This window comes from Ambystoma mexicanum, chromosome 10, assembly GCF_040938575.1.
Source record: "Ambystoma mexicanum isolate Mex_15411 chromosome 10, UKY_AmexF1_1, whole genome shotgun sequence".
NCBI lineage: Eukaryota > Metazoa > Chordata > Amphibia > Caudata > Ambystomatidae > Ambystoma > Ambystoma mexicanum.
Window position 1 is genome coordinate 1,514,699,445 of NC_090932.1, and position 24,415 is coordinate 1,514,723,859.

Below are 24,415 nucleotides of genomic sequence, written 5' to 3' on the forward strand. Positions count from 1 at the left end.
CCAACGTTCTTTTTAAGTAATCTGGTGATAGGGAGAACAATCTCCGAGAAGTTGGCTATGAATCTTCGGTAGAAATTGGACAGCCCGAGGAACCTTTGCACTTCCTTAACAGTGGTAGGAGAGGCCCAATTGAGTATGGCTGCCACTTTGCTTTGATGCATCGAAATCCCTTCTTCAGACAAAATGTACCCTAGATATGGTACAGAAGAAGCTGCAAAAACACACTTCTCAGGTTTGACTAGCAATTGGTTCTTTTGAAGTCAGTCCAAGACTTGCTTAACTTGAAGAATATGATCTTTCAGATTTGAGGAAAACATCTGAATATCATCAAGGTATATGATGACCAATACCAACAATAAATCTCAAAACATCAGGTCCATAAACCGGTGAAATGCTTCCGGCGCATTCACCAACCCAAAAGGCATCACCCTATATTCAAACAACCCAAATGGGGTACGGAAGGCGGTCTTCCACTCGTCCCCCTTGGCAATACGAAGCAAATGGTAGGTGTTCCTGTGGTCGAGTTTGGTGAAAATGCGTGCCCCTTGCACTGCCTCGATAATATCTGTTATCAATGGCATGGGGTAGCGGTCACGGACAATTACCTTATTAAGGCCCCTATAGTCTATACAGGGCCGGAGTTTGCACAAGTCTCTCTTCTTGATGAAAAACAAGGAAGCTCCTGCTGAAGACTTAGAGGGTTGGATGAGACCATTCTGCAAGTTAGCATCCAAATAGTCTCGCAGGACTTGTTTCTCAGTTTGAGTTAAAGAAAACATTCGGCCAAACAGAACTAGAGCATTAGGTTCCAGATCTATGGTACAGTCCTCTGGCCTATGTGGAGGTAACGTAGCTGGTTTCCTTTCCATGAAGACACCCTGGTAGGGAGAACAATACCGTGGTAGGGCGTGAACTCCAACATGGTCTTTCGCTAGGACAGTTGCGGTTTGAAGGTCACACCTGCTGGTTAGGGGAAGGCAATGAAGTCTACAAAATGTGGAACAAAAACTCAACTGGATGTTTCTCCGGTTGATCGGGGGATATGCCTTCTCAGCCACGTAATTCCTAGTATAATAGCAAAATGAGCGGCTCGTATAATGTCAACTTTAAGAACTTCTGAGTGTTGGAAGAGGATAACGGGCAAATCCTCTGTGGTATGCGTTATGGGTCCCGAAGACAGGGGAGAACCATCCACACCTTCAAACTTTTGATCTTCTTTGCGGGCTACCCTTCGAAGGCCCACTTTGTCTGCCCGTAGAGTGTCAACAAAATTGCCCGCGGCACCACAATCCAAGAGGGCTAGAGATTCCACTGAATTGTTATTGATATCAATGAGTACAGGAATCACCATTAGCCTGGAATCCTCATGGATGTCGGGGGCGGAGATGGAGAGTGAAACGTAGGGACTGAGTGATTTACTGGATGCCGCTCGGAACCCCATCCCTACTGGCGCCTAGGGTGACCCGTTTCCCTGTCGTTTGATTGGCACTTCCGAGCAATCTTTGAGGAGGTGTTGATCGGATCCGCAGTAGGCACATAGTCCTTTCTCCTTTCTTCGTCTTCTTTCTGCAATTGAAAGAGGTCCCCTATAGCACCGATCTGCATGGGTTCTTCATGAGAGCGGGAGGAAGAGGGTGAAGGGGATGAAGGAGCCAAGGGTTCAGAGAGAGGTACCGTAGCCCGGTGTCTACAACGTTCCAAGCGCCGTTCCTGGAGCCAGCATTCGATCTGCAATACAGATGACAATAAGTCCGAAAAGGTCGGCGGTCGAGGAGATCTAGCGAGTTTGTCCTTCATCTCCTCCTGTAAGCCTCTTCGGAAGATGGCATATTGGTCTTGTTCAGGCCACCCAGCCCCAGCTGCCAAAATCTTGAAGGTGGAGATGTAAGATAAAACGTCGGAAGAATCTTGTCGAACATCCAGTAAGTCTTCACAAGCCGTGAACGTCAACTCTGGTCTTTCAAAGGTCTGTTTAAGTAAAGTCTGGAACCTGGCAAAGTCCTGGAGGATAGGGTTTGCACTCGTTACCAACAGGGTGGCCCATGCCGGCACATTACCAGTCATATTGGAAATTAAGAAACCAACCCGTGACTGGTCCGTAGCAAAGGAACAAGGCCTGAAGGTAAAGTACACCATGCAAACCTCCAAGAACTCGTTTACCTTCTTTGGGGATCCGTTGAATTTTCCAGAGGAAAGCGACATAGGAGGCAATTCTACAGGTGGATGTTCGCGTGTCGTGATCAATTGCTTAAGTACAGCATTTTCCACCTTTACTGCCTGTCATTCTTGGGACATTCCTTGCATGGCCTTCCATAGTTCCTGTACCTGCTCCTCGGCTGACATTGTGTCTATTGGGTGTTGCAAACTGACCTGTTCTCTGGTCTTCACTGACCCTCTCTTCTCCCCACTCTCCTCACCTGAATCAAATGGTTCCAAGTCTTCAGATTGCAGGTAGTGTAAGGTCCAGTAATCCTTCTCCCTTCTTGATGAAATCTGCCTGCCACGAGAGGAAGCCACAGTGAATGCTTAGAAAATAGCAGTCCTGAGGTTCCGTTCCCGTGGTAAGGCCGTGGTAAGGGAAAAAGCCAAAAGGCATAAAAAACCCTTATGCCGTGATAAGGAGTCCAAGTTCCTGGAATCCAAGTCTCAATAGCAGTAGATGGAGCTGGTCAGGAAGGGTCCCTTGTTGTCCAGAAGGACGGAGCGTAAGGCGGGCAGAAATATGCACAATGAGCACTAGAAGGACCCAAAGTAAAACAGAACTCCAAAGAGGAAAGGAGGAGCTCAAATGATGCACACAAAGCCACCGAGAGCAGTAGCAGGTAAGTGGACAAAACAGAGAAAGCAACGGAAAAAAAAACAGAGAGAGAGAGCGATCGCCGCAGGAGGGGCGCCGGGCAAAGTTAAGAGAAAAGAGTAGCCGGAGGCGCGGGCACCGGAGGCTGGAAAGCGAGAGGAAGAGCAAGCGCTAAAGTAGCGAAATGCTAAGAGGAGTGAACAGGAGAGAGAAAGTGGCTTCAGTGTAAAGCTGGAAAACACAGCACTAGCGTTTAGACCCACAGAAGGAAGCACTAGCCACAGTACAAGGGTTGCAATGCAACAGCCGTTGAGGGAAAGGAAGGTTTAGTACCTCCCAGCTGCCGCCATGATGAAAACAACTAGACCCACACAGAACGTTGCCAAAGGAACGTGATGGAACTAACGGGTTTGTCTTCCGCGAGGCAGCCGCCAACGTGGAAGCAACCGCCAGTCACAATGGCGGATGACAATTACATCAGGATTTGGATGATAACAAAACCAACACAATGGGTACATACAGTGCCAATGTAACACTCATCGGCTACTTAAATAGTGTAGCCAGTCTACGAACCACCACAACATGTGCCAATATCAATCTAAGTGATTAAGCATTCTTGTGTCATACCACAACCACTAAAATAACCTATACTTATATCCCAGCAATTAATGAAACACACCAGATTGTGCTAACACTGTGCAGGTAAATTTTTGAAAATAGAGGTATTACATGGTTATATTCACCAGGTCCTATCTCTGTATGCCTCTCAATACTTTCAGAACCTTCAAATTCTTATCCTTGATTAAATCTGTTCCTGTATCTTAAAAAGGGTTGTGTATCTATGTTAACAACACCATTGCTGCCATCAATATGTTTTTGACTCATTAGTCTATTCACAAATCAACTTGCTTAAATCCTCTGAGGCAATAAGGACATACCGTTATAACTTGCTTGAATGCCAATTCATAAAATCTCAACCTCTGTCCCTCTTGTTATTCTGTGGGATGATTCTCCCAGGTTGCAAAATATACAGCGCCGAAATCCTTAAATGAGAAATGCAGAAATACAACACTTAATCATAATGTGCCCCTTTTTCCAAAATGTACTTCTTGTTATGTATAATAATACCCTGTTGGCATACACTTGCTTTAATTTGGGTTTGTTAAGCCCAGCTCGTTTTGGGTAGAATGTGCCATTATGCATGGCAAGATTTGCGGCTGACGTCACAATTTGATTTCCATATATAAATAAAGCTCTATCCGGATAGGCATGCCAGCACAGCTCACCATGTTCCATGAGTAAAGCGTCTACATGTGCACTACAATAAAAACAGAGGGTTATATATGCGCACACTCTGTCCTGCTTGATAAAATGATTCAGCCCACAAACATTACAGTCTGCCCCCACTCACTTATAGGCATCCCACCCCGCCCCCCCTTCACTTAGCAGCCCCGCTTCCATCTGATTGTGACTTTTGGCGTCGCATTTCCTCCTGAGTTTCTGTCAGTCTGTTGAAACCCAGCATTTGTGGGGTGCGCCCCTATTCCTGGCAGGCCAGTGATGGCAAACAGAGTAATCTACAGATTCACAGCTCTAGAGACAGTGCAATAGCGATGTAGCAAGCAATTTAAACTAACCATTAAGCTAACATTTCTAAACGGTCGCCCAAAGGTACTCACCATTCAGGCCCAATTGCCCTTCCCTGACCACCCTGTTCTACCTTCCCACCCGGGTGACGAATAGCAGCCGAACTAGCAGAAAGGTGTGTGCCAGCCCTATGGCCCGTCCACTATTCAAATTAGTACCCTGAACTTGCTCCATTAACGAGTTCTCCCCTTATGCATATTGCAAGTCTCCTCTGACGTTCGGCTGCTTTGTGCTCTCCGATCACCTCCAAATCGACCTCCTCGTGCATCTTTCATTATGTGTTTCTGTTGTGCCTGACTTTGCCTGGGGCTATTTTGTTAACCTCTATCCATTGATTAGCCTCCTCATGGAGTTTCAAAGAAGTGGGATACCCAGTTATGCAATACTATGAGTTTGGCAGGGTAAATTAGCATGTACTTCAGTCCCGACTGCCTCAGCTGTTCCTTCGTTGGTCCAAACATGGATCTCCTTTTTTGAACCTGCACTGTGTATTCTGGAGCGATTGCCTGCATCGCTGAAGCTCTTCTGATTTATTCCGCCACTCCTAAAGAATGTCAAAATCTGCTCCCTGTCTTTGAAATTGAAAATATTTGCAATCAATGGTCTTAGAGACACTCCTGGTGGGGGCTTCCTGGACAATGATCTATGCACTTTTTCCACAGTGAATCCCTGCTTGAGTGTGCGTGGGTCCACCTCATGGAGCAGAAGGTTTTCTATGTATGTGGTTGGGTCCGTTCCCTCTTCCCCTTCAGCGAGACCCAGTATCCTAATGTTACTCCTCCGAGCCCTTCCTTCTGCGTCTTCAACTCAGTTCCAGGATCTTCATCTTTGCTATTAGATCTTGCACTGTAGTCTGCAAATACTTGGTGTTCTTCCTATTTTCCTCAACTTGTGCCTCGGCAAGTCCCATCCTATCCACCAGTGAGTGGATGTCCTGTTTTAGGAGGCCCACACCTATTTTTCACTTAATCGATTTTTAATTCTAGTGAAGTTCTCAAAGCTGCTATGGCCACCAGCATTCAGCTTTCCCCTTCTTGTGATGTAGATGGTGCCATCTTCATCCCTGCTCCGCTAGTAGCCAGCTTTGTAGCTGTGCCATCACCTCTACTAGTGTACACCTCTATCTTTGTTTGTTTGGCTCTCTCCTTGGTTCTCTTGTCTGGCATGGGATATCCCTGGGTGCTGCCGCTGCTGCGTAGCTTGTGCCTTGTCACCTGGTGCTAGCTAACAGCCCCAGCTCAGGATTATTTCTTCCTTATCAGCTGTACCTGTTCTTGTAACGCTGGGGTCTTTCAGGGTAGAACCACCACTCAGATCCGTAAGGCCAGATAGTGTTCCAATGCTTCCCACCGCACTCAGTCTGCTGAACCGCCATAGGAGTCAAACAGTTCTATGCTCTGCACATAAATTTGCCAATCACTTTAAGTCTTCCTCCGCCTTCTGTCTTCTCAATGTGGGACTCACTGATGGGTTCTCACACCGATCTAGGCTCCAGTGGAGCTCATAATGTGCCTCTTTATTATGGACCACTTGCTAAATTGTGCCCTAGTTTTTGTAGTGCATCACAATTCTAGACATCGGAGAGAGCCAGTTTGGTTTAAGGCGTTAGTTACCAAACTGCATGAAAGATGGCTCTGTTTTAACCATGTAGTCTTCTTTTAAGTTGTATTCCAATTCTGCAGCTAAATGGACATCAGCTCCGTCCCATCAGCTGGGCTTGATGAAGAAATGTTTACAGCAGTGTACAGCGCCATCACTCTCAAATGCGGGCCTGGGCTTCCCTGCCCCAGTGTTAGCTGAGCAACATCCAAATTCATCACTAATTCATCACTAAACTTATCAACTTGTCATTTACTAACAACTCTGTCCCTAGCAACCTAAAACAGTCCTGGGTTCTCCCTCTCCTAAAAAAGCAATCATTAGACCCAGCCATACCAACCAATTATAGACCCATCACCACTGTCCCTTTCCTATTAAAAATCTTGAACAGTCGCCTACATTCAGATTCAGGAGTACCTAGAATCCAACCAACTGCTAGTTATACGTCAATCTGGCTTCAGACCTCAACAAGGAACAGAAACCGATTTGGTTGACCTCAAAAGCCAGATTGATGAAATCAAAGACAAAGGCAATGCTGCTATTCTACTTCTCCTAGACCTCTCAGCAGCCTTCGATTTAGTCGACCACGAAATCCTCTGCAACCACCTATCTATTGCAGCCGACTTCCACAACAGCAGCAGCTGACCCCATCCCCATTGCATGTGGAGTCCCACAAGGCTCCTGTGTCTCCCCCACTTTGTATAATATATTTACAAAACCGCTATTCGACAAACTGGACCATCTGGGTGTCACCTACACTAACTACGCAGATGACACGCAGATCCTCCTTACCATCTCGGGCAACTACAATGCAGATGTCACCCGGATTAACGGAATCTTCTCCATCATTCAGGCATGGATGGCCACACACGGCCTCTGCCTGAATGATGAGAAGACAGAGCTTCTCCTGGTCGGCTCTCCCAATAACCTGGCTAAACTAAGTCCTTGCTACAATAACATTACCATAGACGGTAACACCATCCCCATTGTCAAAAGTGTGAAAACCCTAGGCTTCCACTTTGAAGCCAATATCAACCTCGCCAAACAAATTAACACAACCTCCTCCGCTACTCCCTACACAGGTAAGCTAATCAGGGCTAGCAGACCCTTTCTATTTTCCAATAGCTGCCTTACTCTGGCCAGAGCCCTCATCCAGTCCAAACTGGACTACTGTAATAGCCTGTACTTAGGAGCCAATCAATCCATAATAAACAAACTCCAGGTTCTCCAAAATAATGCTCTACGTGCTGCACTCAACATCCCAAGGCGAGAGCACATCTCCACAACTAGAAAAGCGTGCAAATGGCTCTCCATAAATCAAAAAATTGACCTCAAAACTATCTGCCTCACGGATAAGTCCCTTAACCACCTAGCCCCACCCTACCTCACTAACAAATTTACTTTAAAAACCGCCACCAGAACCACCAGATCATCCAACTCCCTATGCCTGGTAGTGCCTAGATTTGCCCTAAAAAGAGCAGGAGGCGCCAGCTTCACAGTGCTAGCCGCCCAACTCTGGAACACACTACCATTCGACATCAAAACTATTGCATCGTTTCCGATCTTTAGGAAACATGTTATCAGCTGGTTACTGAACAAAGAATAGCACGTATTTATGTAAATTGTTGCACCAAGTAATTTGTTGCATTATGTAATTGTTTTGCAAATTGTTGCACCATGTAATTTGTTGTAATATGTAATTGTATATCTCATGCCTGTAACCATAGTCTTAAGCGCCCTTCTGCCCACGGGTCCGGAGCGCTATACAAATAAATAAAACAAACAAAACAAACAAAACAAACAAACAAATTGTGGTGAAAAACTTTAGCCCTGTGAGTAAAAACTGTTCAACAAGCAGTTTCTCTCCTTCTCACCAAGCCGGTCCCGCAATGCAGCCCTGTGTGCTCCGGGGAACACACCGCTCACGCAGTCTAGGAAGAAAGTAGTCTATGGCGTGCCACGCCATCCACTGCAAGTCTGTGTCCTGTTCCGGGGCACACTATGAGGCGGCAGCCAGGAGCTAAACGGAATGCCGCAGGCCACGGCACCCAAGATTGGGCTATAGCGGGTAGGCAGCCCATGAGGAGAGCTGATACCAGTGTATCGCATGATCCACAGCCAGCTCTCTTTCTGCTTATCGGGCACTCAGGGAGATCACGGCTTGGGGTAAGCAGATGTAGCCAACCCCAACACCCGCACCAAGGCAATCCCAGGTAGGTTTGCGATCTGTGAGAATATTGGTGGGGTGTGTGGTATTGGAGCAGCGGTCCTCTACTGTTACTCTGCCGTCACATGCCCTGGGACCCCCTTCCACTGCAGCTCTAGGCTCACGTTTGTCACTGCCATTACCTTCTGGCAATTAGGATCCACAGCAGCACCACGCCCCCCAAATGCATACCAGGACCCAGCTGCCGAATCGCCAAGGGGTGCAAATTTAACAAAGGATCTGATGGGTGCTCATGGAGTACACGTCCCTACTCCATGGATGCAGGCCATGCCCTTCGCCACTTTTACCACTTACCGCCATACTTGTAATGATGCCCAATGTGTTATTTTTGATGTCTTACTTAGTGAGCACAGGCATTCAGGTGCAATCCTGCAAATACTACCATTCTGCCATTGCCGCACAGTTTAAACCTCCCGAGGAGACTTTCTCATTAAAGAATGAAGTTGTCAGAAGACACTTCAGTGGTCTTCTTCATCTCTAGTCCCAATTGATAAATCTGATTCCTCAGTGGGACCATAATGTGGTTTTGGCAGCTATAATGCATAAACCTTTTCCAACCTTTTATGTCTTGCCACGTGGAATATCTTATGTGGAAGGCCTAGCTACTTAGTTGCCATTGCTTCAGGATGTCGGCTGCCTGCCTCAAACTAAACATATCCAAGAATGAATTAGTCCTCCTCTGTCCGCCCGCTAAAAAAACAACCTGTCCAATAATGGTTCAATGATATGCACCTAAAAGAATTTTTTCCACAACTCTGACTGTCACGACTGTACCAATGGAGCACCAATTGGCACCCATCTTTAACTATTTGGGACTCATTCACTACCATAATACTCCCCCGGACAATACCTGTTCATGTGTCTTTACTTTCCGTTTGCAAGACTTTGGAACTTCTTTATTTAATTTCACAAACTACAAATCCCATAATGCACTTTGTGACAGTTCTCATTCCCTGGCTATTCCTATACGGTTCCATGTGTTAAAATTGCGGCAAAAATGGCAGTGGGCACGAAATATCACGGCAAAAAAGCTGTGGTTGTGCCGCCCAATCCATGTAAAGGATGCAGGGGACACCCCCGCAACGCCTGGACCCATTCTACCATTTAAGGCGAGCGGGGGACACCCCTGCAACCCCCGCTCCCCTTAAATGGTGTATGGGTGTACACGTTTAACGGGTCAAACAGCATTTTTGCCGTGATTTTATCACTGCATACCTCCTACACAGCAGTCTTAGAACTACAATCCCCATAAGCCTGCACAAGACCCTGCGCATAAAATACTTTGGATGTGGTTAGAACTTTGACATTTTATTCGAGCAGGACATGATGTAGATCAGGCAACCCCTTTACTATACTTGGTGTTTTCGGCTGCACTCTTAAATAACCAAATCCATAATTTCCAGATGGATTGGGGCTTACATTTCAAAAGCGTACACTTTAAATAGTGCGGCTATTCCTTAGAAACTGCATGCACATTTCACTGATGCTGCACCTGTAGGTTTCTAAAGGCATTTTCCAATGTTTCAGATCTGTAGGCCGGCCACATAGGGTCGCCTTGGCATGTGTTCGCCAAATATTATTCACTGAGCGGTTCCTCCAGATGACAAGTTTTGTTGCCAGGCAGAACTATGTAAACGTTTCTATTACAAAAAAACAGACTGATGCTGTCTCCTTTTCCCCAGTAAATAACTTTTGTTCAATCTGTTTCAACACATTTTGAAGGAGGAAGAACATCCGAAAGTGACAGTAAAACATAAATTACCTGCTTGGTGTTTTAGTGCATAGCTCCTCGCTCCTTCACAACTCTCATCCAACCAACTGCCTGTGCAAATGCCAGTGCCATTCAATTATTGCCTTGCATAACAACTTGTTCATTGGTGGTTCAGAGTCTGGGGATGGTTAATAGGTCAGCGTGGTACCACGGCCCGTGATTAAAGGTTTGCATTCAGGGGTTTCCAAATTCAATAGCTGCATTCTGCAGCATTTTCAGACCGGTCTTCTACAGAGGCAGGCTTCCGACAAGTTGTGAAAAAGCAGGAGCTAGAGTGCCCTAGTCGCCATGAAGGTCAAAATGTTGGATTTTATTGCTACATGTGGAAATTCATATTTCTATTGACGCACTAATGCTCACTCTTAGTAGGGAAATCCTGAAAGATTGCAATTTGGTGATCTTTCCTAACAACAAGAGTTCTGTAACTTAGAGGAGCACGTAGGGTGACTCCAGAGCAGCGGACGCAAGAGAGAGAAAGACCAGACCCCATTGGCTGTGCTTAGTGATAGCTCTAATTTGGTGATACTGCTTCTTACGGAAAGAAAGCTATTTCCTTTTACATCTTGGGTTAATTTGAAACTGGGCGAGGGAAGGATGTACTTAAATAAAAAGTTTTTTCTCATTTACATTTTGTAAGGGCAGTGAGAGAATGTTATTTTTCAAATAAAGCTCAAGAAATAATGTGACAGTCACTTATGGGGGTGGCTATATAGAGGGAATGGTGGTTTGTCAGGGGGATGGGAATCCACCAACTACATACAACAACCCCACCCAGAGTATAACCAGCCTCCTCGTGCAGTAACTCCAGAATCCCGACAGCCACCACTGCACGCAAAGTCTACTTGATGGACAACCATGAGATGTATTATATGGGAGGTGGAGAAGGGATTTGCATAGGCACAATCAATTAAACTACAAATGAACAATGGTCTCTAGGAACACACAGCACCTGAGCCTAATTGGAAATAGAAGGAAAACACATGGAAAGAAAGTGGGGGCCACACATTGTTAGCCAATCCCACGACACAGAGTTGAGGAGGAATTTGCTGAGCCAAACCTTCACAATATTGAGATATTTGATTTTATAAAGCAGTATAAAAGAAGGCAGAAGTAAGTCTTCAGGCAGGGCATAATCAGGATGAAGTTCCAGGTAGTTGGTGTGTTATCAGGGAGAGAAGCAGAAAAATAGGAGAGCAGGTGGCTAACCCAGCTATCCCAGACTCTGAGAGAAGCTAGACATCTAGGAGAGATTGTTGCAAAATGTTTGTTTGGGGCTATAACCTAGACCCTGGTAGAGGAGTAGCATTTTATTATCTTGCTAGGGCTAAAACGAGATTCTGACGCTAAACCTAAGACCACCAGGGAAAGTGGGCAGAAAGGCATCACTATCTTTGTTCGAGCTGGAGTCTAGCAGATTTTGAACATATTGAAACCCAGACATGAGCCTGGTGTTTGGCTCAAGCTCAGGTGGGTGATCCTTGGCTGGGGGATAGCAATCACTTCAGTCTGAAAAACACATAGGCGGATGTTGGAGGAGAAGAAATTCCTGTTGGTACCTGTTGAAGGTTTCCCCTAGGGCAATGTGGGATGACAAGCTATTGCCCTGATTTGTATATGTTGGGACTGCGGCTAATGGCAACTTAATATTTTTATTTTATTGTGCATTTGTAATCAAGTAAATTGTGTTTCAAAGTGCCCACAGGGAGGGAACATGTGAATGAAAATCAAATAAAACAATGAAAGGTAGACGCGGATCTACTAGGCCTTGTGAGCATTCAGAACGTGCAAGTGCAGAGAAAGAGAGAGCGATGAGGGAGTTGGGGGGGTAAGTGCTAGGCGTGCCAGGAGGGAAGTGCTATTGAGTGAGGGAGTGGGCAGCTGTAAGTGCCTTTGTGAGGGGTCAGTTGCCAAAACTAAGTGCTGGCTTATGGTGGGTGCCAGGGCACGTGTTGGGAGCAGGCGAAGGCTGAAGGTGATTGGGTGTGGGAGGCCAGGGCCCAAGAGGACACATAAGGGCCCTGGTCACCAATCTCAGAGACTGTGAGTTTTAGCAGAGTAGGGAGGAAGGAAAGGAGGAGGTGAAAAGGAAAGTCTTCCAGAATTTGAGGAGATCTGGCTCAAGACGAAGTGGGAGGCTGTTCCATAGTAAGGAGCCTGCTGAGGAAAGAGATCGGCCACCAGCTCTGTGTTTACCAAAGCGCTTGACACACAGAGAGTTGGTGCCAGAGGAACGTAAAGATCTGGAAGGAGAGTATTTAGTGAGAGCAAGTTGTAGATAGCGTGGCCCCCGGCCCCAGAAAGCCTTGTGGATGATGCAGAGGGATTTGAACTTGATCCTTGCCGCAATCGGGAGCCAGTGTAGAGTTTTAAGGGCTAAAGAGATGCAGGCCTGGGCTTGAGGCCACGGATAAGTCTCGCAGTCCTGTTCTGGATTAGCTGGAGGGGTCATAGAGAAGAAGTGGGTAGATTAAGGAAGAGGCTACGGCAGTAGTCTAACCTAGAGAGAACCAGAGGTCTAGAGAATGTGAGCTTCTGGGGGAAGGTAAGGAAAGGGAGAACACCTTTGAGGAGGTAGAGTTGAAAGTGGGCCTTCTTGGCAAGGTCCTGAATGTGAGCGAGAAAGGAAAAGGAGTAGTCGAAATCCAAAGTTTCTGGCTTCAGATGAAGCAGAAGGGTGGAGAGCCCATAGAAGAAGGCCAGAGAGGGGAAAAATGATGCAGCAGGAGTCCCAATATGAAGGATCTCAGTCTTGCTGGCATTGAGGTAGAGATCATTGGAAGTGCACCAGGTTTGGATAGCAGAAAGGCAGTCAGAAATTATGGAAGAAGTAAGGATAGGGTTGGATGGAAGCTTGAAGAACAGTTGTGTGTCATCTGTGTAACACTGGAGGTTGAGGGAGAAGGTGGAAATGAGGTGTGCAAGTGGAGCAAGATAGCTGTGAAAGAGCCAGAGAGAGAGGTTGGAAACTTGGGGGACAGTGCAAGTGGAAATAGAGGTGGTGGAGGAGAAAGAGCCCAGAATAAAATGGTACGGACGGTCACTGAGGAAGGAGGTCAGCCAGTCCAGTGCCCGCTCCGAGATACACAGGGTATCATGGAGCCGTTTTATGAAAATGGAGTGGTTAACCGTATTGAAAGCCGAGGAAAGATCAAGTAGAAGGAGAACACCTGGAGAGTTGGAGTGAAGAGATGCAAGCAGTTCCTCATGGATGTTCAGAAGCGCAGTTTTCGTGCCTCTGGATGCTCGAATCCAGATTGGTGGTCGTGAAGGCCACCAACAAGTTCAGTGTGCTGGGTAAATTGTGGGAAGACCAAGGGAGGGCTTGAGGGAGGAGGGGAAAGATCCAGTAGCAAGAGAGTGGTTGCAGAAGTCAGCAAGTGCAGGGGCGAGAGAGCCAATATTGTCCTTAATGGTTCTGGAAGAGCAGGAGGAAATCTGTTCGGAGGAGACCTTCATGGAGTGGACAACTCTGGTGACCTCACCAGGTGTGATAGAAGAGAAGGAGGAGAGAAAGGCACAGGGAGGGTGGGCGGCCATAGGAGGCAGAGGGCGAGACAAGGCGAGGGGGAGGCAAGGGTGCTCAGGATGCATTGCAGAGTTCCTGGGATGGGAGAGGTGAGGAGGCGACTGCCGAAGGGTTGGCTAGTTAACTGCAGATTTAAGAGTTCAGCTGTGTTATTGGATGTGCCAGAGACTCGAGTCGGGATGTGGGCCCATTTCTTGGTGCGGATGGAGAGTCTGTATTGCCTTTGAAACAGGCGACAGGCCAGTTTGTCAGAGGGTGAGCCTGAGGTCTGGCACTTCCGTTCCACTGCTCTGCACTTGCGTTTCAAGGCTGTAAATTTGGAGCCGTACCAGGTGTTACACTTGGAGGCATGTTTCAGGTGGATCCTCATGACTGGGGCAATAATGTCAAGGCTATTTGTAATGGCCAGATGGAAGTTGCTGAAAGCAGAGTCAGAGATAGTCGGGAGAGCGGGGGATGAAGGTGGAAACAAAGGCAGCAGCTGACAATTGTTTAATCAGACGGATGTTCGTGAACAAGGTTGGCGGGGCTGGCAGGGGTGCGGTCAGAGGCCCAAGAGGTGGGAGGAGAGATGAGGAAAGATTGGTCTACCCAGCAAAGAGGGGTGATCAATGGGGAGTAGAGTGAAAGATCAGAGTGGATGAAGGCATGAAGATTGTGTCCAGCTGAGTGGGTCGGACCAGAAGGGAGAATGGAGAGGGAGAGCTAGGTGCAAAGGTCACGCAAGAGAGTGGATGCTGTGATTGAAGAGTCAAGGTGGATGTTGAAATCGCCCACAAAGAGCAGTTTGGAGGTGGTTTTGAAGAGAGAGGAGGAGAAATCAGCCCTCTCAGCGAGGAATAGGATGGGGGAGCCAAGTGGCCTGTATATGGTGGCAATGGTCATAGAGGAGGTGGGAGAGATGACCAGCTTGCAAACCAGGTTCTCGAAGGAAGAGTAAGGCTTGGTGGGTATGAGAGAGGAATGGACCCACTCAGGGAAAATTGGAGCGATCCCACTCCAAGCACGGTTGGTGCATGACTTAGAATTGATATCATAGCCATAAGGGAGAAGGGAATCAAAAGCAGTGACTGAGCTAGCATTGAACCACGTCTTGGTAAGAGCAAGGATATCAAGGTCAATATCTTCAAGGAGGAGGAGGCAGATATCGGCAGAGTGTTTAATGGCAGAACGAGCATTAAGCATGGCTAAATGCAGGAGATCTCCACCTTTGAAGGTTTTCCAAGGAGGGGTACAGGGGCGTGGTAAACCAGTCGGAAGGGGGGGCACAGAGAGCATGGAGGAGGGCGCAGCAGATGTGGGAAAGACGTTAATGAGGGACTGCAGGCACCGGTCAAAGCTGAGGAGGTTGTGTTGAGGACTCTGAACCAAGATAGTGCCAGTGTGATAGATCTTAATGATACACCGGGATAATGTGAAGCCCGCCAGGAGGACTTCCCATTTGGTGCCACCAATAATTGGACAGGATGTGAGAGGAGAGAGAGTAGAGATGAGATGAGGAGTCCATAGATCAGGAGAGGGGACAGAAAAGAGGATATCAGTGAAGACATGTCTGGAAGTTGCAATGATGTCTGTGATAGGTAAGCCAGGTTTAGTGGTCAGCATGTCTTCATTAAGCTTTTTTCCTCCTGTGAGAGAAGGGCTAGATGATTGTATAGCAGTTGGAGAAGATAGGGGAGATGTTAAGTGCCATAGGAGCGGCAGAGGATAGTTGGAGGAAAGAGGAGGGCAGTGCAGCACAGTCCGAGCAGAAACTCACCAGGCGGTTTAGTAGCCAAGACAGACAAAAGGAGATGCACTGGGAATACTTTAGTACTGCATATGGGTGCAAGATGTTAGAAGACACACTCAAGTTTTCAAATATGCAAAAGAGACACAAAATGTAGTGCATAAAGGGGTGCAAGCTGTTACAAAACACACACCAGGCTTCAAATTTGGAAAAGAGACACAAAAATACAATGAAAGAAGGAGTGAGAAATAAGTAAGGCTAGGAGTTCAGAAAGGTGTAGGCCAATCTTGGTTCAACAAATGTTATTATTGGTGGCGAGGCAATGACAAAGTACAGCCATCACTCACAGTAATTCTGGAAGATTTGTGGAGTTACAGGGCCCTCAGTTCATGGGGAATGGGCTACCTGCTTCCTAGGGCCGAACAGGCCCAGGCAGGGATCTTGGTTGTGGGCCTTGAGTGGGGCCCGGCTTCCGTGATTGGCCCTTTCAGGGCGACTGTGGAGGGGGAATGCAGTCACACTGATGATTTATCGGATGGCACCCATGCTGGAGGATGCACACACCCACACAGCTTACCGGCGAGAAGGGTGCAAAAGTACACAAAAAGTATGAAATGAGCACTGCCTGTACAAAAGCCCAATTTAGCAGGCAGATGCTGCTATTATCACAGCTACCGCACTTTGATAGCGTGATGCGAGCTCATTCACCTCACGAAACCCAGCTGGGCTTGAAGTTGTTGCGTTATGCGAGCGCTGCTCCTGCAGCCTCGTGGGTATGTCAGGGGTGTGGGGGGACTGGTGTGGATCGAGTGGTGCCGTGATGGAAATGGATGTCTTCTGAGTCATTGTTAAAGCCACAAAATAAAAAATAAGCATGCTGGGTTGCTTTAAATACCATTTGGCTGCGAGTGAACTGACAGACAATTCCAGTGTGGAACAGCCCTGGGAACTTGTTGCTTAGTGCAAGGAATGTGACATTGAGCAAGGACATTATATCCTCTTAGAATAGACTATTGAACTAAGTTATTTACTCCTTCCTCCTGAACCTGTTAATTATAGCTTTCCTTTCTTAGCTGGCATGCCCTGAGGCTTTATATGCATTTCTCAGCCTAATCCTCACCCTCAGTCCTTAGGTTGATGCTAACCCAAGAGAAAGGCAGTTACCTGGCAAGGAAGGACGGTCCATGCATAAAGAGACAACAGGAATGGGTGTGGGTAGAAATTGCACATATTATTTTAGTTTTGCACTTTAGAGTTCAAATTGGCTGTGTACTGCCAAGTAGGCTATCCTTGTTTGTTGATGACCTCCCTTCTCTTCCTATATTCAGCTTTCTTGAATTTAAGAATAAAGTTGTTACCCTCCCCCCAGTTGTTAAGTTTGTCAAGTGCTCTGTTCCTTCTGCACCATAAAAATACCCAAAGTTTAACAATAAAAAAATGAACCCTGTGTAGCTTGGCTCATGGGAGTGAGGTCTTTTTTGTAGCAGTGATGCACCAGTAAGTGGTAAATGCAGCCTCTAGAACACATGGAATCTTACATGTAGATCTGACAATGCTAGCATGTACGAAAATGTTCAGCTACCTTGGAAAACCACTGTAGGTATTGTGGCGAATCACGGGTATTCGTTCCTTCCCCCCAAGGGGGTGTTCTCCCCTTTGAGGCTTGGGAGGTGAGCCGACTCCCTGATACCCTCCCTAGGGATAGGGGCAACTGGGACCTCACTGGGACCTCACTGGGAGCTATTCCCCCTTAGGGGACAAGGACACCTGTTCCTAGATTTCCCAACATATCAGCATATATGAGGCTGCCTGCTGGGAAGAAGAATGTACCATCTTTATATTTGGCTGCAGGCAATGCTCAAGGGAATCTATCAGAAAAAGGAAAAGAGGATGTCTCTTTAAGACAAGATGTGTATTTAACGAGATGAGTGAAGGAAGGCAGAGAGAGTATGGTATGCAGGGTAAGCCCAAGCCCCCTGACGCGATCACACCTTTTAAGGGCAGAGTAGAGCCAAGCCGCAGAGCCTGCGACTTTCGAATCAGTGAGGAACTCAGCTGGGAGCGCGAGAAGCTGCTTGTCATCCGCGTGCATTGATAGCGACAGCCCAAAGGGAAGCAGAGAACAAGAACAGGAAAACCGACAACAGAGAAGAATAACAGAGCGCCTGCCGAGCCCTGCAAAGTTTCCCTACGCAGAAAAAGGTACTGGTGAGAACGGGAAAAGCATGAGGCCGCCGGAGCAAGAGTACATGAAGAGTGGAACTCGTCCCAGTCATAAAGATCAGGTAAGAGCAATAAAGCTCTTAGATGACTAATGTGAAATGTTCATAAAGCAAGTAACAAATAACCCTGTGAGAAGAATAAAGAGGGACTGGAGGCAATTACCCTGGGAAGAAGGGAAAAGGTCTAATGAACAAAGAGACAAAGGAGGGGGTCATTATAAGTGTGACAGGGCCATTGATGCAGCCCTGTCAGGTGTGGGAGGGAGCCCGACTACAACAACCCTGGGTGCCAGATAATGTGTAGACAGGCCTCCTCCCATTATGTCCTTACCTTCCATGACTTTACCATGGCAGTATCTTGAGTCGCGCTGCACAACTTCCTTGCAGAAAAACCACAGACCAGAGAAGGAGAAGATCCCTCGCACCAGTGGAAACGCCCTAATACAGCAAAGCCACGTAGAAAGGTGGGCGGGGTTTAATACCCTTATATAACCTCCCAAGCCTTCCCATGGCACACCGCTTGAAACAGGGTGTAAGCCAATGGTAGGGAAAGTGGCCAATTCAGAGAGGGGGAGGGATATATAAGAGGGAGCTTGGGATTTGTTTGGTGTGGGCTGCAGTTAGGTGAGGACCGTCAGCGGAGGAGGATATCCAAGAGACCAGAGGAGGCAAGAGTGACTGGACTGCGGAGGCTATTGTTAAGGCGATCATCTGTGGAGTGTTTGGGGGTCATTACGAGGTTGAAGGTAGCCATGGCTACCACCTTACCGCATACCGGGTCCGAGTTCCCTGAATGGGGAATTACTGGGCCATTCCAACCTTGGAGGACCTGGTATTTCCCCATTCAGGGAACCCATCCCCATTCCCATTCGAGCCCCCATAGGGCTCAATGGGAATGAGGACCATGCTAACAATGAGCCCATTGTTAGCATGCTGGTCCTTTAGCGGCTCCCACTAAGGGCGTCTGGTAAAATCAGCCGCCCTTAGCAGGACCTGCTAAAGGACCTCATAATGCGGCGGTAAGGGGTTAATGGCACCGGCACCTTTACCGGCGCCGTTAACCCCTTACCGCCAACCTTGTAATGACCCCCTTTATGTAAGAGAGGGGTGAGTGTTAGTAGTAGAGGTAGCGTAGGAGTAGTGGTGGAGTGGAGTAGTGGTAATTGGGAGTAGCAAGTGAAGGAGATAAGAAGTAGAGTGGTAATTGGTAGTAATGGGGCGAGCAGGGCACCATATCCCTGGGTATGCTAAAGGAATAAGGGTAGTAAACTGAGACCAGTAGTAGCAAAATAGGAGCAGTAGTAGACAGGGAGTGGGTAGAGTGACAGTGAGAGAGGATGTAGGAGCTGTGTTTTGGTGTAGAGGGAGAGGACGGGGAGAAAAGACAATAACAGAGACACAGGGGTAGTTGGATGTACGAATTTTAGTGAGTGGAGGTGGAAAGGCAGAGAGAGAGGTTGGATGGAAAGTGATGTTGTGGGAAGAGAATAACTTAAGAGACCAGTATAGTGAAGGGTCAGGTTCGAGAGGGTCTGAAATAAGTAAGTGTGACACAGGGCGGAAGAAGGCACCATTTTACTTCCCGAGATGATTATGCGGCTATAGTTGAGGGACAGTTAGAAGATCTCTAGGGAGTCAGTCATCGCAATAGGGATATCACAACTAGTTTTAGAAAGAGAACAGACAGCTAGGGGTTACCGTTGGGAAGCACTATCCTCCCTTATGAGGATGCCTCGGCTAGGGAAGAGGAAAACCCAGGGAAAGTTGAGTGAGCGAGAGACAGCCCTAGCGCCAAAAGCCCCAACCCCTGAGAACCATCTAAATGTTCTCTCCTTGAATATCAGACCAGTCTGTAAACCTAAGATAAACACCCTTGGACTTGTCATCAGAGTCGGTGTGGTTCTTTGTGGCGGGGCACCCTGTCACATGTGGTGCTAGAAGTGGGATGCTTCAGACCCGATACAGAGGTCAACCCATATCCAAATGTTGCGAGTCCAAAGGGTAACCACTACAGCTCGAGTCCCCACTCGGGTAACCTTGGGGGCCGCCGGATGTGATCTACATGGGGAGGAAGAGGCCACCATGTCACATAAGTTTGCTGGTATCCCACTGGTAATTCCGGCGGGATACCGGCAAACTTCCCTCTCGTTTCTGCACCTGATATCCCGCTATTACCAGGATATTCAAGGTGGTGGAAGGGGTGGTAAATCCCCATTCCATGGAGTCCGGTATGACTCCATGGTGGGGATTGCTGGTTTTTCCGGCACCAGTAATACCGGTCTCTATCTCAAACTCAAAACTATCTCAAACCAGGCTATAAGCAGCATAATCGTAAAGAGAGCACCAAGCACAGAAGTGTTTTACAAGAGTTACAAGAGCTCATGGAGGAGGTATGCTGAATTTACCAAAGAAGATTTTATAATGAAACTCAAGTGTAAGAGAGAGACATTTCCATACAGAGACTATCGGAAACTACAAGATGCCCAGGAGAAGAAAGACCTTCTCTTGGCTGAATTTAAGTTAGTTAAACTAGTGGTAGGGTCAGATAGATTTAGGTTTGGACCAAGGACATTTTTACTTTGGGACTCTCTGACGACAGACAAAGACCTTTAGTTTCTTTAGATAGGTAGGGTGATCCCTTTAGCAACAGGGAAAGTTAGGCCTTTTCATATAATTTCATTAAATAGAATTTATAATGTCCTTAATGATAACTTGATCTGAACTCCTTCCGCTGCATATGTGAAGAAGGGGAACCCGGAACATAGAGGGGTTCACTTTGCATTGGGCTAGAAATAATCTGGAACGTCATTTACAGGCAGAGGCAATCATTCCACCTGTAAATTGTTTTTGGGCCATTTTAATGGGATTTCCTGCACCGAGCTCGGAGACAGAGCAAAAACTTTGCTCCGCCTCTGACCCCTATTCCATGTAGGAAATACATCTGCATTTTTGCATATGTCTAATTTTTGATGTGGCCCATAAAACTTGAATACTATGGATTCCACCTGTTTTCTTTTTTAACCAGTAACCAGTAACAGTCCCCAGGGATTCATTGTGATGCTGGCTGCCAAGCATGCATATGGAGGCTGGCATGTTCAATTTGTTTCCTGGCCGTGGGGTGGGGCATAAGAAACCACGACCTCCAAAATTCCACAAAGAGGAAGTAACACTTTTTTAAGAAGAATCGGATAGAGTTATTAGAAGTATTTCCAGTGCAATCATTAGGAGAACCACATGTTTTTCAATGATGAACTTAGCTCACAATTAGGAGCTGGGAGGATACCTCGGGGCCAAGGCGTTTGTCTTGGAAGCAAGAAAACGCAGAGTAACACAGGTATGACTCCCGGTCCTCTGCTTAAAGATTGGTTCCCGGTAGCAAGCGCATTATAAACAATTGATTAATCATTGTGTTGTTGCCCGCAGCTTGCAGCAATATGGGCTATTATGACCTTGGTCCATGACCGATGGGACCGTGCGAAGCAAAGATGCATAAGGAGGGCATCTAGGGTCATAAGAGCCTGTATTGCCTGCAGCTATGGGCAAAGTGCTATTAGCCTCTGGGGCCGGGTGCGTGGCAGTCACCCGAGCCCCAGTGCATCAGTCTTCTCCGTGGCTCCCACTGTAGCTCCACCTTAATCCCCGAGCAATGAAAAACAGACTTTATTTCCAAGTCTGTTCTTCATTTCTAGGGCATGGAGGTAGAGCCACAAGGGGAGCCTGGGAGAAGGCGTATCGAGAAACAAGAGAGCAGAGGTGTAGTCAGTGAGGTACAGTGGGGTAAGGGGTTGGGGGAGCGTGGAGTAGTGCCAGGATGAATGTTGGAATCCTGAGAGCCATAGGGATCCATGGCTACCTTGGTGAATATTGCAGGACGCCGTGGATACTGATAACTCTATCCGGGGTGCTAACATTTCAAAAAGCGCAAAGTCCATCTGCAACAATCTCTCTTGGCAGGATGCCCAAGATTAAAAGTGGTAATTTGTAAAAATTAAGATTTGGAGAAAGGTCCAGAGTTTGGTGACTTTTGAAAAATTAGGCTTTGGAGTGGACCTTCCAGATCTGGGAACGACTGTCCAATATCTAAAAGCAGGAGTAATGATGGTCCATCTCACTGAATGTGATCTTAAACAGCAGGACAGTGATTGAATGTTTCTGGGAAGAGAAGCACAGATTTCTGTTGGGGGTGTACTGCTGAAATGTATAGATCAAGAAGGATTGACCAATTTTGTGGCTTATGCAAAGATTACGAGCCACATGTGACTTCTAAACAAACAATAACCTTAATATAACTATTTCATTTATTATGTATTTATTTCAAGTTTTGGGACCAAACTTTACTTTCTTATTTTATCTAGGTTGCTGAAGAAGAGAAAGAGCTGCTAATAAAGGTCAAACACAAATGGGAAGCGCTTGTTTCTGAATCTACCGAAGTAGATCACAGCCTCGGACGTGTTAAAAAGACATTTACTCAGGTGATCTCTTTTTGCAGTGCATTCTTCAAAAGTGAGAACTTAAAAAGTAAATAAAAATTAAAAGAACACTTATTCAAACTGTACTTTTTACAGATTACTAAAGAGGAGATTACAGATTATCAATCCGAGCTGGCCGAGTTTGCAGAGAGGTTTCGCACTGAAGGGCCTGGGGCTGTTGGCGATGACCTTGAGCATGGTAAGTAATTGCACATTTGCCCAACCTAGTTATATGAAGTGATCATTAGTTTTCACTTTCCAAATTGAATAGGGCCTTGTTTCTGTTCCATGAAATGTCAGTGCAGGAATATCTGAAATGTAACATTGTTGTCAATCTCAACAGTCTTTCAATTGTTCTGCCCTGGGTGGCATTGTGTAGCTCTGCACATGCTAAACACACAGAACTCGAGATAAAAGGACCTGGTAGAAATAGAAGGCCTGCCAAATTTAAGTATCTACTGCCAGAGATGGTGGGATCTGCCTAGTGGAGGTGCTACCGCCGTGCAGATACTGTTCCCCATTACGTAGGCTTCCGGGTTTGTCCAACATTGCCCTTGGACGCAGACAGCTACCTCTTAGCTGCAAGAGACAGCTGCCACAAGTGCTTTCTTTGTTCCCAAGGGAAACCTCAGAGATTACATCTGCCTGGCTTCACATCTGTAGCCAACTGGTTTCCTGTGGAGTTATGAGCTCTTGCCAGCTCTGAGAGGGTGTGGGTGCTAACATTAGTACCACCTGTTCTAATTACCCAATTTTAAATTTGATGACATTTTCCACCCACCAGTTCAAATGGGATTGGGGCGGGGGGGGGGGGTGGGTGATGGAAGTGTTGGGTCTTTGAAGGTGAGTGTGGCAGGAGGTTGCAACATCTTCCTTGCACGCTTTATGTAGGAACCATGATGTACTAGAACATCCCTACAAATGTAATTGTTTTGCTCTTCAACATGTCACTTCTTTTGTGAATTAACACATATAGAACAAACTTGAGTAACGTTTCAACATCATTTGTGAGATTCACCATACGGTCCACTCCCGACAACATCTTTGTATTCTCTCCCCCTTCCATTCCCCACCTACCCTGTCCCCCCACCACCCAGCCCCCCTCCTCGCTCTCACACAGCCTCGGGTTAGCTTCCTCAGTCGTCTCATTGGAACCTCCTTTCCAAGCTCCTGCAATCATTTGTCTCGCCACTTGGCCTGAGTCTTTCATCCTAATTCACTTGTAGTTTCTGCGTCATCACTCCAGCCTCTAGATTGGAGTTCACTAGAATTGTTAATTCCCTTCTTCCTGTCTCTGGTCTAGGTCACCTCTCCCCGCTACTCATCTCTCTAGTCATAATCTTTGGGTTCAGTTTCTCCTTCCCCGTGAGCCTTTCTATGATTTCTAGGTCCGCTGTCCTAGCATCTCATTGCGACCTCTCAGTATCATAGTTCTCATGGAAGGCTGCTCACTCCATTTTCCTCGATGGAGTTAGGCTGTGTATTTGCCTAGTCAGCTGCTCCATTCTATATATGTCCAGGGCTTTCGCTGCCAATTGTCTTTGACTTGGAAGTACCCCTCTTTTCCATCCCCATACCAAGCAAGCCCTGGCTGCTAATAGCAGATAGTGGGGCATGTGTGGTAGTTTCATCCAGTCCCCTTCCACAACCTCCATTCGGAACAGTACCAGCAAGGGGTCCAAGCGCCTTTCTACCCCGTCTAGGGCCCTTATCCACCCCAGAATCTCCTCCCAATATTTCTTTACCTTTTCACACGCCCACCAAATGTGTCAATAGTCCGCTACTTGCCCGCATTTCCTCCAGCAGTGGGGGTCGGCCCCCAGGTACATTTTAGATGGTCTTACTGGGTCCCACTGCCATCTATACAGATGTTTGAGCCTGTGCAAGTAGGCCACTGAGGTGTGGTGCGCATTCACACAGAGTCTTCTCCACTGGTATACTTACAATCCCATACCCATATCCTTCTCCCATCTCAGCCTATGCGTTTCGACATCTCCACCCTGTGCTTCTAGTAGGGCTTGATACAGTTTAGATATTAAACCCCTCGGTCCCCTCTCTGTATTCAGTATTCTTTCTGTTCACTCAGTTCCCTTTGTAAGTGATCCTTCCATTCATCTGACATTAGCACCCTTTTAAGCTGCAGGTATTTAAATACAGAGATTGCACTGATCCCCAGAATCTCTTTAAATTCTCCCACTTCTATGAATTCATCTTTCTTGAGGACTTGCCTTGAACCAGTTCTTGGAATATCTCATAACCTGGGATACGATCTCTTATCGGGGGAGCCCATATGTGGCTCAACGGCAAAGGCCATTTTGTGACACCCGCCATTTCCCTTTTGATCCTCCACAAACTCCAAAGTGGGTGCAGAATCTTATGTGTCTTTACCCTTCACAGAGCTGCGTTCTGTGGTGCCCAGAGCCATTCC

General features: G+C 46.9%; 1 protein-coding gene across 1 annotated transcript in view; it reads left to right on the plus strand.

Annotated features, from left to right (window-relative positions):
- DNAH10 (dynein axonemal heavy chain 10) overlaps nt 1–24,415 on the plus strand; it is a 2,725,177-nt gene that overhangs the window by 759,901 nt on the left and 1,940,861 nt on the right. The window contains exons 22-23 of the mRNA XM_069619694.1: nt 21,874–21,990; nt 22,084–22,186. Coding sequence (XP_069475795.1) covers nt 21,874–21,990; nt 22,084–22,186 — 220 coding nt within the window. The remainder of the gene's footprint in view (nt 1–21,873; nt 21,991–22,083; nt 22,187–24,415) is intronic.